The 15,934-nt window shown below is 34.5% G+C and overlaps 2 protein-coding genes across 2 annotated transcripts; one reads left to right on the top strand and one right to left on the bottom strand.

Moving 5' to 3' along the window:
* The first annotated feature begins 317 nt into the window (after nt 1-317).
* LOC144850491 (putative transporter slc-17.2) lies at nt 318-5,095 on the top strand. Its single transcript, XM_078707772.1, has 8 exons — nt 318-542; nt 818-905; nt 1,320-1,415; nt 2,028-2,152; nt 2,480-2,629; nt 3,079-3,211; nt 3,819-4,060; nt 4,670-5,095. The coding sequence occupies exons 1-8, from the start codon at nt 387-389 to the stop codon at nt 4,835-4,837; spliced, it is 1,158 nt and encodes a 385-aa protein (XP_078563898.1). The 5' UTR covers nt 318-386; the 3' UTR covers nt 4,838-5,095.
* Nucleotides 5,096-6,306: 1,211 nt separating this feature from the next.
* LOC144849707 (uncharacterized) lies at nt 6,307-15,760 on the bottom strand. Its single transcript, XM_078706718.1, has 4 exons — nt 15,664-15,760; nt 13,639-13,690; nt 8,473-13,068; nt 6,307-8,083 (listed from the first exon to the last, which is right to left on the bottom strand). Exon 3 carries the CDS (start codon nt 13,042-13,044, stop codon nt 8,479-8,481), a length of 4,566 nt encoding a protein of 1,521 aa, XP_078562844.1. The 5' UTR covers nt 13,045-13,068; nt 13,639-13,690; nt 15,664-15,760; the 3' UTR covers nt 6,307-8,083; nt 8,473-8,478.
* Nucleotides 15,761-15,934: the final 174 nt, after the last annotated feature.

The raw sequence follows: 15,934 nt of genomic DNA, 5'->3' as shown, positions 1-15,934 counted from the left end.
TTAACGCAGAAGTGGGGCTATTATCAATGTCGTTGCAAAGGTTTATATTTTACAATAAACAATAGAAATTTTACACATGGAGCTACCCTTTAAATTTGTAAATTGTTCAAATTCGATAAACATTGAATTTACCTTGTTGTGAGGAATACAAGACACCATCAAGAGAAAACAAACACAATCAATGTCACATTACATTACATGGTCAATATCATCAAATTAATATAAAAAGAAGATAGGAAAAATAAGCCTACATGTTATTAAATTGTTTACCTAAATATATAATTTTGTTCAACGTTGTTTCCATATAGATACCACGCTTTAATTGGGATAATCGGGAACAGCAATTGGTTTTAGGTGCTTTTTATTGTGGTTACGCTTTCATACCGATGACGGGCGGATTTTTTGCCAGCAAGTTAGGTGGAAAACGAGTCATAATGTTTGTACTCAGTTCAACTAGTTTAATCAATGCGTTGGTACCATGGGTAGCACAAGTACATGTGTATTTTCTCGTAGCATTGCGAATTATAGATGGAATGGGACAGGTACGAATTTTAAATTGAATATTGTTGTTGAGGTAATCGATAAATTCCCATTAAAAACACCGACCAAAAACATACCCTTCAAAAAATGTTAGCTAATGTATATTTCCAACCACCTTAATTTAAAAAAAAAGGCCTTGTTGATAACTTTTAATTTAGATATCAAAACCAATGGAAATTGTATTATAAACAAATAAAAAGTAATATAGGCCTACTAGGATATAACAGTAGGCCTACTTACAACATGTTTATGGTTTTTTTTTTATTGTAAAATTTAGGGATCTTCGAACCCATCATTATATGTTTTAATTGGTAAATGGACGTCTCCAGATGAGAAAAGCACCATGTTATCTATTGTTTACACTGGTAAGATCTAAAACACAGGTGTAATTACTTAAAATATGTAAATTTATTTAACGAAAATACAAATTTTGTAATATGACCTCATCTCAATAATTCTACATAGAAACGTACTTTCTTGTTATTAACACAATTGTTACATGGTTGTAGTAGGTAAGAGTGACTGTCATTGCATCTAGTGTGTGTATGATAATACTCCAAAAACGTTGGCTAACGCCATAACAAGATAGAAAACAAGTAACTGAAGTAGAATTATTTTGACATGGTCCTTACAATTCGACCTATTTAAAAAAAACTGCAGATGCTCTTTTTCTGTTGATTGATCAGCGCTTAGGAACGCCCTGAATGCTGCGCTATATTAAAGTTAATATTACTGTTATTATATTATTCGAGCTTATATGCTATATTAATTATTAACAGGTTCGTCAGTCGGTTTCATCTTGTCTAGTTTCCTGTCAAGCTGGATATGTTCAACAGACACAGTTGGTGGTTGGCCTACATTATTTTATTTATATAGTAAATTACCCTTTTTTTTAATAATAAACTGTTGCATGTCGTCCTCATTGGAATAACAGCTAAATATGTATTTAAAACAAAAACTAGCTAAAAGTTAGCACCTTGAAGTATAATAGGTGATTTTTGGAGAAGGGATTTAATAAGAAAGGATTGATCAATGGCATTTCACATTAAAGCTACATATATTGGATTTATTGTAAAATCCTTATAAATCAAATAGCAAATTAGTTTTGAGAAACAACAGTTTTTTAAAAATATGACTAGTTAATGATATTGTTTAGATAACAACCTTAAGCTAAAGTTATTACAAATAGTCAGGTTGATTAAAAGATTCATTTGGCAATACTTGTTGTTTTACATATTTACAGAACCAATTCCTCTAATATTTCCATTTATAGCAAATGGATGGAAGAGAATGTTTGCTGTGTTAGTTAATCCTATTACTACTAAATCTAAATATTGCACAATTTATTATATACCTCTGAAATGTTCACAAACAACTGGACTCGTTTACGTTTAAATGAGTTTTCTATCGCCAACTAGTTTAAATCTGAAGTATTTATTATTTCATATCCTTACCTTTACTTATTTTCTTTTTCTTTATAACTTTAGGTATATTTGGAGCTTTACTGACAATAGCATGGGAAACCAAAATTCATGAAAATCCCCATCAAAGCGACGGAGTTCCAGATGAGGAAATTGAACATTTTGAATCACCTGCTTCACATAAAGAAAATGTATGTATGTGCAAGGAAGGGTGTGAGCACTCTCTGAAATATGAAATATAAAGAGTTGATTAGGACCGGCTAAGAATGTTAAAGCCGGGCAAGATTTCTTACATATCCGTATTCAGTAATAATACTGTATAACACACACTTTCCCTTTAAGTTTCCCGCTGGTATCGCAGTGCGCAATTATGCAAGTGAAGATCATTCGAACTCGCTTGTGATTGGTCAAATTACTTTCGTCGCGCAAATGACCTATTCAAAGTTTTTATTTTTAATTAATGTTCATTTTTCATGTTTTTGGAGGAAAATAAGAAATTATTTTTATTTTCAAATCAGGTTTCGTCAATTCCTTGGTTTGATATAATTACATCATGCGCAGTTTGGGCAAATGTGATTGCATACTTTACATATGTATTTGGATATCTAGTTATAATAATTGAAACACCAACATATCTTTCAACCGTTTTACAAGTTAGTGTCAAGCATGTAAGTACTGTACAACGCTATTCTATAATTCACCATTCCTCGAAATAAATTATATCTAGTCCTATGTAACCTGTGACACATTTTGACAGTGGAATCTCCATGCATAATAAAAGTGGTGCTTATAATTCGACCACACGTTGGTTGAAACAGCTTATGATTTTTGAACAAAATACTCGGAATGGCACTCATATCATGTTTTTATGAATGCATTTACAATAGAATAATTTAATTCTCGTCTGCCCAGATTTTTAATCAAATGGGGTCTCAAGCTCTTTGTAGATTCGTCAAACATTACAGTTGTAGCATAATAAACCAATATGAAACATTAATGGACAGCAAAAGAAGTCATGCATCCAGTGTCCTGAGGTGTTCTCCCATGTTTGTCTAAGTGCCCATAATTTAAACTCTCTCACAACTTGTCGATACTAAAATAAAGTTTTGTTTTTCAGGTGGGTGTATTTATGTCAATTATATGCTTTGTACAAATTATTATTGGTTTACTCGCTGGTTTCTCTGCCGACTACATCATACAATCTAAATATCTAAGCGTTCAGAATACAAGAAAACTATTTATGTTTTTATGTAAGTACGTTTTTGTTTTGGTTAATAAGTGTGTCTGTGTACGCAAAGTAGCAACTTTCAGACGCTATCGTGATGTGCGCGTCAAAAGTTCGACTTGTAGGCCTACAACGTAATATCGGTATACTCAGCTGTAAGGCGATATGCATCGAATTCTACAAATTCATCTGCAAAACGACATGTTTTGCAATATAGACTTCTAAACTACTGTCAATAAGCAGACCAGGTTTATTAGGGTCAAGTAGGGTCTATATCTCTTTACGCAAGAACGCACGTGCGTACAGGAAAAAATATGATACGGCACGTTGTCCACGCGGCACGTAAGCCTATAGAGTTACTCACAATACTCTTTAAAAAACAAAACCTATTAAAAAAACGAGACTTTTAGCAGCATTAAGTAAAGAAGTTATATTCTGGAAAACGGCATATTAAGCCTCAGACCATGGACCTATTTATTATTATAATTTATAGGTCTATGCTCAGACCAAGGGGTATTTAGATACTGAGTGTTGACTGTATAGGCTTAAACATTTTTGTTACCCCGATAAACGTCACTATTGTAACATACATAAATTACAAACAATTTTGATTCAATGTTTGTATTCTACAGCTCTTGGGATAATGTCCGGCTGTTTCGTAGGTCAATGTTACGTCGGACACAATGTGTTTGCAGTTGAAGTTCTATTTGCCGTAGGATTTGGAGCGTGTGGATTTCAATTTGGCGGTACGCTTGTGAACGTCATGGACATAGCCGAGAGATACTCGGGGATTATTATAGGATTTATGTACACAGTAAGCAGTTGTGGCGGATTTGTTAGTACATTCATTGTTGGTAGATTAACAAATAATCAGGTACTTTGATATATATGTTGTCAATAAAAAACGAAAGTGGGAAAATCACTGAGTGAAAAAAAATCACCAATCATAGTGTAATCCAACGAGGATTATATTACTGTATTCAAGTTGTGTCGATCTAACCTCTAGACGCGAATTCGAGGCATTTCGTTGTATTTTTTATTCCTAGCATTAATTTAATGCTGTGACAAAATAATATTTTCAAATAAAATCGCATTGTTTTTTCTAACTGAAAATAAAAACAACTTCTGACGGTTGGTTTATAGGTTTACTAACCGGTAGCTTTCAATAGCTACACGCTCTAAAATGGTAATAATAATACCAAATTCCCATGGTTGTGTGCAATAGATTATAATTAAAAACATGTACAATCCATATACAAAACAGCAGTTGAAAATGTTTACAACGCCCGTTGCAACGCCGCTACCCTAGTTCTATAGTAGGTCTAAATCTGCATAGACATTGATAGGAAATTCATCCAAACGGTGTATTAAGATTCTATACGTGAAATATAGACGTCAATTCTCTCTTTCCCGTTTAGGCCTATTATTAAACAGTTTAATAAATAATAAAATAAAATAGTATGAATTCTTGTTTTTGTTTCAGAATACCCATAAGCAATGGTCCGTGGTATTTCTAATATGCACCGGAATACAACTGTTTGGAATGGTAACTTTCCTAGTATTTGCAAAGGGAGAGCAACAAGAATGGTCAGTTAGGCCTACAAATAAAACCAGCAAAACGAACGGAGAGAAAACTAAGTTGCTTGAATGAAAATGCAAGTTTGTTTGTCTCAAGTTGTGTTTTCAGGTTCAACTTCTATCAAGATTTTAATTGTTCGTGTGTGAACAAGACAAGAAATCTGAAAGGAAAAACAAACATAGTAAACTTGCTGGTGCTGAACTACAAAAAGCAATATGGTAACCATGTTATATGTAGTTCATAAACATACTCCGATACAAGATATCCGGTTGCTGTTAAACAAAATATTAAGCAAGGAGTAACCGTTTGTACTTTTGTACTTCACACAGAAATGCCTACTTTGTAAATAAATGTAAATTTATAAATCACTTATTTGTATTTCAATAAATACAATATTAATGATCATATTATCAACAAAATAAAGGCAACAGATGCGTACTTTTGGAAAAATGCCGAAGTGTTGTAATTCCAAAGCACTTAATTAAGTTGCAGGTGGAAAATTAAAGGTCACTCCCATTTTTGTATTGTATATAGAAGATGTAAAATGAAATTGTTGGAGAGGCCGTGATCCCAGGGAAGAGTCACTCTTCCCTGGTGACCCAACTACAGTAAGACTTGAGGTACACTGTGTGTTTCAAAATCAATTAAAGACGTAAATGCTTTACAGTGTATTGCTACTCCAGAAGCAGGTATAGTAGGCCCTATAGGAACTGAAGCACCGAAACATTCTCAACCTTACTATATTTTCTTTTTGGAAACACATGTGTACCACCACACACCTTACTTTACTGGAGGATGCTCTTTAATGCTGGTTATGACGAATATCATGGCTTTCCAAGCGATTCGTTTTAAAGTTGACATTATGTCTCGACGTTTCGGTTATGCTACTTCAGAATACTGGTTGTAGCATAAAGGCCAATTTACATAGACGACGGTCATAATAAATCACGTAGATTCTATCGCTATAGTCTGCTTCAATTGGCCTTGACAACGTTGACACATTCTGTTGAATTTTACTTCATTTTGTAGGTACCTTGGTGTACCTCGGACCTCACTACTAGAAGATTTACTTGTTACGAATTGAGGTGGATTTCCACGCGATACTTTTGCATCAAAGCCCCATTTTAAATAGTGTTTATTCAAAGACACTATTAAATACATTCAATTACCATCATTTGTTTCGATATGGTGTAAAAATGTAACATTTAGGCATGTGGTTTCATTATAAATATAATACGTTCACAAATACATTTACATGAAACAATTAATAATAGACATTTTTTGCACAAAATATATTTGCATAATTGAAATCTGTATTTACATCTAACCCGTATATAATTTCTTTTCAATCAAATCTAATCATGACAGAAATCAAACTAATCTAAGATGCAAATTTTATAACGTCCTGTCTACACTATCAAACAACTTTGCCTAAATATGGTAGTGATGTGCTTAAATATGGTAGTGATATGACATCATGCCCATATATGGGCACATCGCTTTTTTTCACATAAAGTTTGAGAGTGTAGTGTACTTTATTGATAAAGTATATATATAGTAAGTATATATACTTTATGATATACACAACTTAGTAAGATCAGATTAATAGTTTACTAATGTAAATGATCACAAGCCAAATACTATATATTAGTACTCCTTTCACAAACACCGTAAACACAACTCTGGAGCGCTATTCATATCGATCTAATAACAATTGTTTTAGACGACTTTTGGGGAGAGATCCCATTCACAACATCAATCAAACACCCGAGATTTGAAATTAAAAACAAGCGTGGATGTATGTCGCTATTTAATGGTAAATACAATTAAATAGATGTTCGTTCGAGGGTGATCGGACACTATACAACACCGGTGTTTAGAGTCTGTATACCTCTCACGTGTTGCGTCCTCGGTGTAATGCATACAAAACAAAACGCCGGTGTGTGTTGACGTGTGCAAACTCCAGAGTTTTGCTTGGAGATAATGTGAAAGAGGTCACCTAAATACCATTTTAGCCATTAACCATTATCGATTGGAATTTATTGTTATACTATAGAAGTATATTTATAAAAATACTAATACTGTATGAACAATCATAAAGTATTACCAATTTGCATGATAAAATATATCAGCTAACACTTTGATGTCACTATTTGACATAATGTGATCGATCCATCAATAGTGGATAATGGTTGCTTTTAAATCCTTATAACCATAAACGGACAAGCATAGATAACAACCATTATTGATAAGCCTACTATACGTATAATAAAGCATTATGGTACAGTAATCATTTACTATAATCATTCACTAATAAATATATCAAACAATTGAATGCAGTTATAGTGCAGACTATAATCTGCAATGTATGTATAGTTGCCTGTATCATCTATACCGGTAACATAATGTTTACACTCTTCATAATATCGTTTTAAAAACTGAGAACGACATTGCATGGAGAAATAAGTTCGGATTCTCCGTGTTAAAAGTAAGAAAATAACTTAAGAACTATTTGATAGTTTCGTATCGAAAGTAAAATAAATGTAGTAGTATTTCAAAAACTGTCTAAATCGGTGGATTCGTTTCAGCACGACGTATATACGGTTTATCTCAAGACTGCGCTCGCAAAAAATACTCCTGTATGTATGCGATGTATTGAAAAGAAAAAAACGATATATGTATGACCGAAAATGTATAATTTTCGTTTTCTTCTTAGTGAAAAATCCACTAGACTTTCCTCCACATTTTACGAAATGGTGTAACTGCACAGTACGGTTTGTTTTGTACGACGCACTAATAATAATAATCTTTTTCTGATACCAAAATGTCTTTACAATCCATATGTTTGCAACCAAAACCTGCTTTTTAGATATATTGCACTTATGAAAAACTGCGAGTTTAATAATACGCGACGTGACATTAAACTATACTTTTTCAAAATTGTAATCCATAATACATAAGTAAAGTTGGAATTGATATCATCTTAAAAAAAGGTCTAGAGTAAATTCACGGAGCTATATATTTTCTGTAAGTTAACATCATCACTGTCGTCCTGGTTATTTAAAAATGTCACAGACTACAGTTCGTTATTAACGTTAAACACAACGTCTAGAGTAAGTTTTGTTACGAGACTTATGTTGTGACCCATGGTACTGCTTACCACTTGAGTAACCAGTATGTTGTTTAATAAAAGAATTATTCTGGTCACTTCATAAATAAGGATATAACGTTGATCTGGAGAATGAAATACACACACTGTCTTATTGTATATTATTGCATCCATAAAACTGTTCCTCTTCTGTTTCGAATAGAGAAAATCTGTAGAGAAAAGAAATTCTTCCATATTTGAATAAGAGCAAAATAAAAGGAAAATGGCTAATATCATACAGTATTTACGATACAACATTTTGTTAATAAGTTAGAAAGTCACTGACACAGCTCAATACAGTGGATATCAGGGAAGCGTGGAAGTAATTTCAACCTTCTTGGTGGATATCAGTTATCACAGACTCTCATTTCAACCAAAAGTAAGTGTGAAAGCATAAAGCGCTATCTACACTATCAAACTAATTTGACTAAAAAGGTGTGATGTTCCCAAATAAGGTAGTGATATGACGTCATCGTATTTATATATGGGCACGTCACATTTTTTTGTCACATAAAGTTTGATAGTGCAGATAGAGCTTTACACTATGAGCAATACTCACTTAATGTCAAGATGCAGTTGAAGTAAAAGGATCATCCTTGCCCAAGTGGTTTTCTTTAAAGTGTTGATCCACATTACATCTTGAGTTGCCTGTGAAACTACATAGCTGGCAACGCATCAGCTTATCTTCTCTTCTTTGATGTCGATGCATTTTTTTTGGTTCTGCTGTATGGAAATCACAATTCCAACAACATAATACAGTTCTACCAGATTCACAGAGAATCTGTCTACTACACTGAAGTGTTACACCATTGAATTTGACTGGTTGATCAGACACGCTCTGTGTAGGACTTGGCGCCACGGAAGGTGCCTGTGAGGTTACAGGATTACTTTCATCAATTGGTAAGTACTTATTGTTTGTTCGTTGTGTGGCTGGAGATGGTGGCATTACCTGAGAAGGCGTATCAGGTAATGATGCTTCTTGGTTAGATGGTTTTGGCAAGGAAGTATTTGATGGGGGCTGAACTGATGGAGTCGGTACAGAGCTGATTTGTCGACTGGTTGAATTACTAGCTGCAGAAACATTCAAAACTGCTGAAGAAATTGGTACAGTGGTACTATTACTTTTTCCACTATTCTTATCACAAGGTTGATTAACAGCTGTAGTGTTAATTAGATTCCGACTAACACAATGTTCAGATGATTGTCGCCTTGTTGGTAGTTGGGGAATTTCCGAAGATCTCCTTCTCATTGTTGGACATGCCATTTGGTTTTCTTGCAATGAGTTTCTAGGAAAAAGTGTATTTGGATTTGCAATAAGGTTTCTACGAGCAGAAAGATTAGCAATACTCTCAGATGCTGTGTTAATCAAAGGATGAATGAGTGATTCTGACGAGGAGGTACTTCTAAGAGGTGGTCTGCTTAAAGTCTCTGCAGCTGGCGGTGGTGTAACAATTGGCGACAATTGGGAGGATCCTGTAGCATCCCTTTCAGCTTGGATATCTGTTTGTATGTGTAAAGGTTCTGAATGATGCTGGATATTCATTTCTGAACGACAGCCAGGCATGTGGTGCAGCGAGGATATATTGTTCATATTGAGAGAACTGCCAAAACCATTAAAATCTTGAGACGACGAAAGGTTGTTAAAGCTGTTATGTCTTGGAAGAGATGGAAAATATGGTTGAGCTGAAGTCCTTGAAGGAGAAGACAAGAGCCATGGTGAATTGAAGCTATTTGTTGTTGGAGAATGAGATGTTCTTATTCCTCCACTGCAACAAGAATCAAATCGATCCTCTGGAAGATAGTGTAATGGATAAGAACTGTGAAGACGGTCTGAAAAACTTGGTGTTGTAGGAAGTCTAGGAATACTAGCTGGACTATACAATAAATTATCATGCAAGTGCGTACTGGGAAAACTTCTTGGTGACATCAAATTGACATCAGGCGGATGAGGACTAGGACTCATAAACAAAGAACGGTGCATAGTGCTAAATGGTGGAGGTGGGACCAGATGATGCCTTGAACTTGGCTGATGTAATGATGGATGTGGAGTGGTGTGAGGAGTTGATAAGTTACATTCTTGTAGATGACTCATGTGGTGATTTGCAAAAGCATGTCGGCCTAGTCCACCAGGCGATGGAAAACGATGTGGGACATCACTTTGGCTGTTTAGCATATGTGGAAAATTGTATAACATTGGTCGGGGAGGAGGATTACGAGATTGAAGGCTTAAGTTTAGATCTGGAATTGCATGATTTAAAACACCTGGTTGATTGATCCGCTGTTCTGTGCCATTAGGATGGCTTTGTACTGAGGGATTGTGAGAAAGTCTTTTATTCATTCCAGGTAAAATTCTGTCCGGAACTCTACTTCCATGGACTCTTGTAGGTGTATGAGAACCTAATGCATTGCACGATGTTCTAATATTTTGAGAATGTTCAACTTGACTAGGTTGAGTATTTAATGTTGATTCATTTGACGCTGTAATAGATTCTTGACTTGGTAAGGGACATCGGGGTTTTGATTTTCTTGTTATTGCACTATTTGATGGAAATTTTGATGAAGAAGGTAAGTTGCTTATCAAAGGAACTGTCTGAATTGTTGTAGAACTAGACTGTACCGTTCCTGAATGTGTTGAGTCAGAATTATTACTAAGTTGACCTTTTGATGTTGGTGTCGGAAGATCTTGGTTTACATAATTTGGTTGTCTACAAGTATTCTTTGAAGTTGTATTTGTATGATTTTGTTCTCTGTTAATATCCGTCCAAGGAGCAGTTGCTATGGGATTATTTCTTTGGTGGGTGTGGGAAGGATAGTCTCTAGGGCAACTGCCTACCATATTACTACCATGTGCCTGTGAAATCATTTGTGACCAATTTCTTATTGGTGTTGATTTTTCGACATTTTCTCTGTGAGGTCCATTCAAATACTCTGTTGTTCTTTTAGATTGCAAACTACTTTGTGGACAGATAACGTTTCGATTGTTTGAACTTTCTGATCCTCTTTCTTCATTTGGTCTAATTGGAAAATTCCTTATACTTGAGCCAGTACCACTAAAATTTATATCACTATTGCGTCTGCTTTCAAAGGAGACATTGTGACCGGCAGAGGAATTTAACTGTGTTGGTGTTGAAGAGTGTTCAGACGTGCGTGATCTTGTTTGAAAATTTGTGTCAGTAATTCCTGTTGTTAACCTTTCAGTCGTTTTTGTAGTATTATTTGAATTAGCTAATGTCGTGGTCATGTATTGTCTATCACGAATAGAATCAATTCTCCCTACTGTACTGGGCGATGTGTTCACAATTGAATTGGAAAATAGATTGCGACCTGTACTTGTAGAAGGTCTGCTTCCAGTTAATGTACTGTTTGATACTTGAAAATGTTCAGGTGTGCCACCACAAGTACCACTTTGCTCAGATGTCTTTTCAGAAGCAATTATTTCAGTTGGAGTCACTACTGATGTTTGATGACATATTGGTCTTATTGATTGCGGTGGTAAAGGATTTTTATGACTTAAACGTTGCAAAGGAGGTGGTGAAACGATATTGTCATTTGACATCGGGCATGATACAGACATTCTTGTGTTTTGCAAGGTGGTAATTGAAGTATTAGCATGTGACTGCATAGCAGCTGTTCTACCATTGGTGGAAGATGGCTGCGATGATGGATTGACTCTATTTTGACATTCAATTTCAGGTCTTGTTCTTTCTTCTGGCATGGAAGAAACATCCCTTGAAGACACAGAGAGAAATTCAACTGATGATGTCTTTTTTGGTTTCTGGGAATGTGATTTTTCCACAGTAGATACAGATCTTTGATTAGAAGGAACAGTTTGAGAAATTTGAAATTTTTTTCTAATATTTGTATGTACAGCTGGAGATATGGAACAATTAACAGGTACCAATGATGAAGGTGCGGGTGGTAGGGAAGAATTATTAGTTGGATTTAATTGTCTGTTGGTTTCAACTGAAATGTTGGGTGAACTATCCATTGAATTAAGTGTTCTATTCTCTGCTAAAGTGTTTCTGTTAGACGCGCTTACACTCTTTGAAGGAATTTTTTCTGGTTCGTCTTCGCACCTTTTTGATTGTTGATGTGGTGGATTAACACTTCGTTCTTTGGTGGAATTTGAAGACAAATCGCTAGATAACAAAGCAGGAACATGTGTTGGTACAGAAGTAGGTTTAGATAATGGTGTAGCCAAAGAAAAATTATGGCTTCTGGAATGTTTACTACTGTATGATTCCATTGAATTACTATGCAAAGTAGGTGCTACACTGGAAGAAAACCGTGCAAAATGTGGTGAAGATTCACAGCTTGAAGTAACAGGAGTAGGAAGTTGTTTCTCAGAAGCAACTGAACAATTCATTAAATGGAAGCTGTTGTTCTGTCGTGCCGTTTTCTCTGCAATTTGACTATATGTTCCTGGACTATTTAGCAACATACTATACTTATATTTCTCTGGTCTTAGTTTCAAAATGTCTTTTATGTTAGATGGAAGACTGGCATTTAGTGGTAGGATAGGAACTTGTGCAGATTTTCCTTTGTAAGGAGGTGTATAGTTATCAAAAACCTTTCCATCTTTATTCTTTTCTGAACAGCAATTTCTATTTGAACTGCAGTCACAAGATTTGCAATCTGTTCTCTCAATGTCTTTCTTACAACATGGTTCATTATGACAATGACAGGTGTTTTTAGTTGGCTTTGTACAAATAATTGGTTGTGCATTTGACTTTCCACAGTTACAATGTCCACATCCAACAGGGATAACAAATGAATAGTTTGCAAGAACAGGCATAGTGTTGCAACTGTTCATGGCAACCAACGTTGGTGTATGTAACATAACAGGAAGATTTGACATTACATGCATATGCGGTGGAGACATTAATAACATTTGTTTTCCTGAATCCGGAGCTGCACCATGTTTAAACTTACAGCCATCGTTCTCTTCAAGAAAGGAACTTTTAACAGGCAGTGTCGCCAACACCACTGCTTGATGCTGGTCTTTTTTCAAGGTGGGTTTTGGAGCAATGGGTTTAAATTTCTTTCTGCAAAAGTCATCGATTCTTGGCTTTGAATTATGATCAAAATCATCTTCCAATGGCCTCTTCTTGGAGTAATTTTCAAAAGACATGTTTGCTTTTTTTTTTCAAAATGCCTGGTAAAATACAAAAAGAGAATGTCAATAGATGGAAAAATATGAATTACTCAATCATAACTATAACAATAAATTTTAATTAATGGTTAAATTACTATACAGTACACACACTGAGAAAGGTACTAAAGTACTTAAAAATAAACTAAGTACTGTATACTACATATACCTTGATTTTTTGTATAAATAAAACCATTCAATGAGGGTTTGAGTGTATTGAGAGACTAGCACTCGGAAAGTGCATATGTCTGATATCGCTCCATACTTAATATGAAAACAAGGCCATATACATGGCTGCAGTCGCGTGCTCAAGTTAGTGTTTACCGACCGACCGATCAACTGACCGGATTTAATTACCGAATATACTCTATTATTGCCATTTTATCTACAGTAGTTTGTTCACCAGATAAGAATTCAACTTTGATATAAATGATCGTGTAATATTAGGGGTGGATGGTGGTGCAAACTATTTTGTGACATCTATTTTTGATTAGACTATTAATATCATTAGGTTAGTGCGCCCTGATTAAAAAAAAAAAATTGAATACGACCATGAACATAGCAAAACATTACCTGCAAATCAAAGGTGTAATTCGACATCTGAATGGCTAGTATCTTCGGAAAGCTGCAAAATGAAATGCATATAAACTGTTAATAATGCTCATCTTCATAGTGTTATCATGGTTCATGTGATATGAGTAAAACAGCTGCAATCCCCATCACTCACTATTTTTTTAGATGTTTAAACCTGATCTGTTCAAGGTCACGCATCATTATAACAACATAGATCGAATGATCAATCTGAATCACCTGCCAAGAACTAAAATACTATATTTCATACCATATTTCAAACCAGAAAAACTCATCAATTATCTCAACTATTCTGGTGGTAAAGTCATCAAATGTGACAGCATTCTAAGTGATGAATTAGGCATTTGAATTTTTGTTATTGCTGTCATAAGATTGTGAATAATTCAAAGATTTATGTAAAGTCGGTTTAATTAATATGCTAAGTTAGACAGAACAGTCACTGAATAGTCTTGGGCTAGACTAGTGCTTTATCAAGTAACCTAGATATTCTAAGACTCTCTGAGATACCTACAGCAATAAGATTAAGAGTATATACTTGGCTCAAAATGTCTATCTTATTACAGCTTAACAAGCAAATGCCATCAAAAACAAATACTGTAAAAGTGATTGACTCGTTGCGTGTACAGTAAGTATGATTCATTTGGTAAGTTTATTAGAAAAACAAATTGTTTGACTACCTGTTATTGGGTAAAAAGTCATTATTTGTGGAACAAATTTCATAACAAAAAACCATTTTAGTACCTGACAATATAGATTAATATGAGGATTTCATTTCTAATTAGTAATTACAGTACAGTATATTACAGTAAGAATGTACTACTAATTCAGTGCTTTCAGGACAAATAAAAAATTGTTAATTTCACATACAGAATTTTGATGTTTTTTCTTGATGAAGGGCTACAGTACAGGCTGAGTATACTAGTCATTGTGATGTATCAAACATCAGGCCTTGTCTTTTAAGGCGAGCGGGTGCACCACTCACCTTAACACACTTTTAAACTGCCCTTGAGAAGTGCGATTTACAACACGCTTAAATTTGGTAAACTACACACACCAAATTACACCTAGTGCAATTTGTAGCACACCTATAATTTTCAAAAGACAAGGCCTGAAACATGATAATCTAAATGTGACGTCACTGTTTACACACTTACTGTAGGAACACTTCGTGATGATCACGATGAGACAGTGTTGATGGACAAATTGAAAATACTAATCAGTAAAAATCAGTTTTTTTAAATTGAATATTACCATTTTTTGGGGGAAAATATTACCCTAAATTATGTGGCCCCAAAATGTGATAAGGGAGGGGACATAAAACTATTTATTTGGCCTTACTATTAAACTTTGACCATATGATTATAAATGTCATCAAATTTTATAGGATATGATGGTACTGAAGGGCACTTAACTAAACACACCATGTATGTAAACCTAAATGAGAGTGGAAAGATTTTTGCTATTAAATGATCAACACTCTAAATTTGAGTACACTACATGCTAACATTATATTTATATATTTGAGATTTAATTGTATTTTTATACATTTTTAAGGTAAAAAAACCAAAATACTGATTATGTTTATTCCGAAGAGCCAAAAGTGTGATTAGACATATGTCTAACTCGTTAATCATCTGACATCATGATCACATATATTTTATAATATTTTTACTGATTTAATTTAAACTTGCTTGTATTGTAATAAATTATAACATTCCTTATGTACTTGATACATTGTTATATCATAGGGCACTACCGGGCGTAGATTAGTATGACCGGTTTATGCCACACTTCCACCGTCGTAGTAGTGGCTCTACGTAGGCCTACTCGGGCGCGAATCCGGGCTTCACCTTTTAGCTTGTTTGCTTAAAATACCAGCACTCTTCTTGCTTGCCGTTCTGGTGTAGGGTCTAGCCTCTCGAGCCTAGAATACAAATACACCTACACAATTAAGTATACATTTACATATTTTAGAAACTTTAAAATTAATTTACAAATTGATCTTACTGTCATTTTTAAAGATGCAATAATTATATGAAATACATTTCTCGGATTCTACCACAAGTAAACCAATCTCCACCAAAGCAGCCATACTTGTTGTTTGGATAGCGATTAATTGGTCTCCTCCAGGGGGCGCCTGTTAAGATCGCTAAATAATTATTTTCAAAGGTTTGTTGAGATTGTGAAATTCTGTTTTTGGAATACAATCCGTATATTAATTACTAAATCTGGAAAATTGGTAAATTAAGAATCGAAAACATAAAATACAAATATAAAG

The sequence above is a fragment of the Antedon bifida genome, chromosome 8, assembly GCF_963402885.1.
Source record: "Antedon bifida chromosome 8, ecAntBifi1.1, whole genome shotgun sequence".
Taxonomy (NCBI): Eukaryota; Metazoa; Echinodermata; class Crinoidea; order Comatulida; family Antedonidae; genus Antedon; species Antedon bifida.
Note: the sequence above shows the minus strand (reverse complement) of the source record. Positions and strands in the feature narration are given on the sequence as shown.

Bases quoted from the DNA above. Each gene is read 5' to 3' on its own strand.
- LOC144850491 (XM_078707772.1), top strand. From the start codon at position 387: ATGACGGGCGGATTTTTTGCCAGCAAGTTAGGTGGAAAACGAGTCATA. The intron at 2,630-3,078 runs GTAAGTACTGTA...TTTGTTTTTCAG, and splicing joins TACAAGTTAGTGTCAAGCAT to GTGGGTGTATTTATGTCAAT. The intron at 3,212-3,818 runs GTAAGTACGTTT...TGTATTCTACAG, and splicing joins AAAACTATTTATGTTTTTAT to CTCTTGGGATAATGTCCGGC.
- LOC144849707 (XM_078706718.1), bottom strand. From the start codon at position 13,044: ATGTCTTTTGAAAATTACTCCAAGAAGAGGCCATTGGAAGATGATTTT.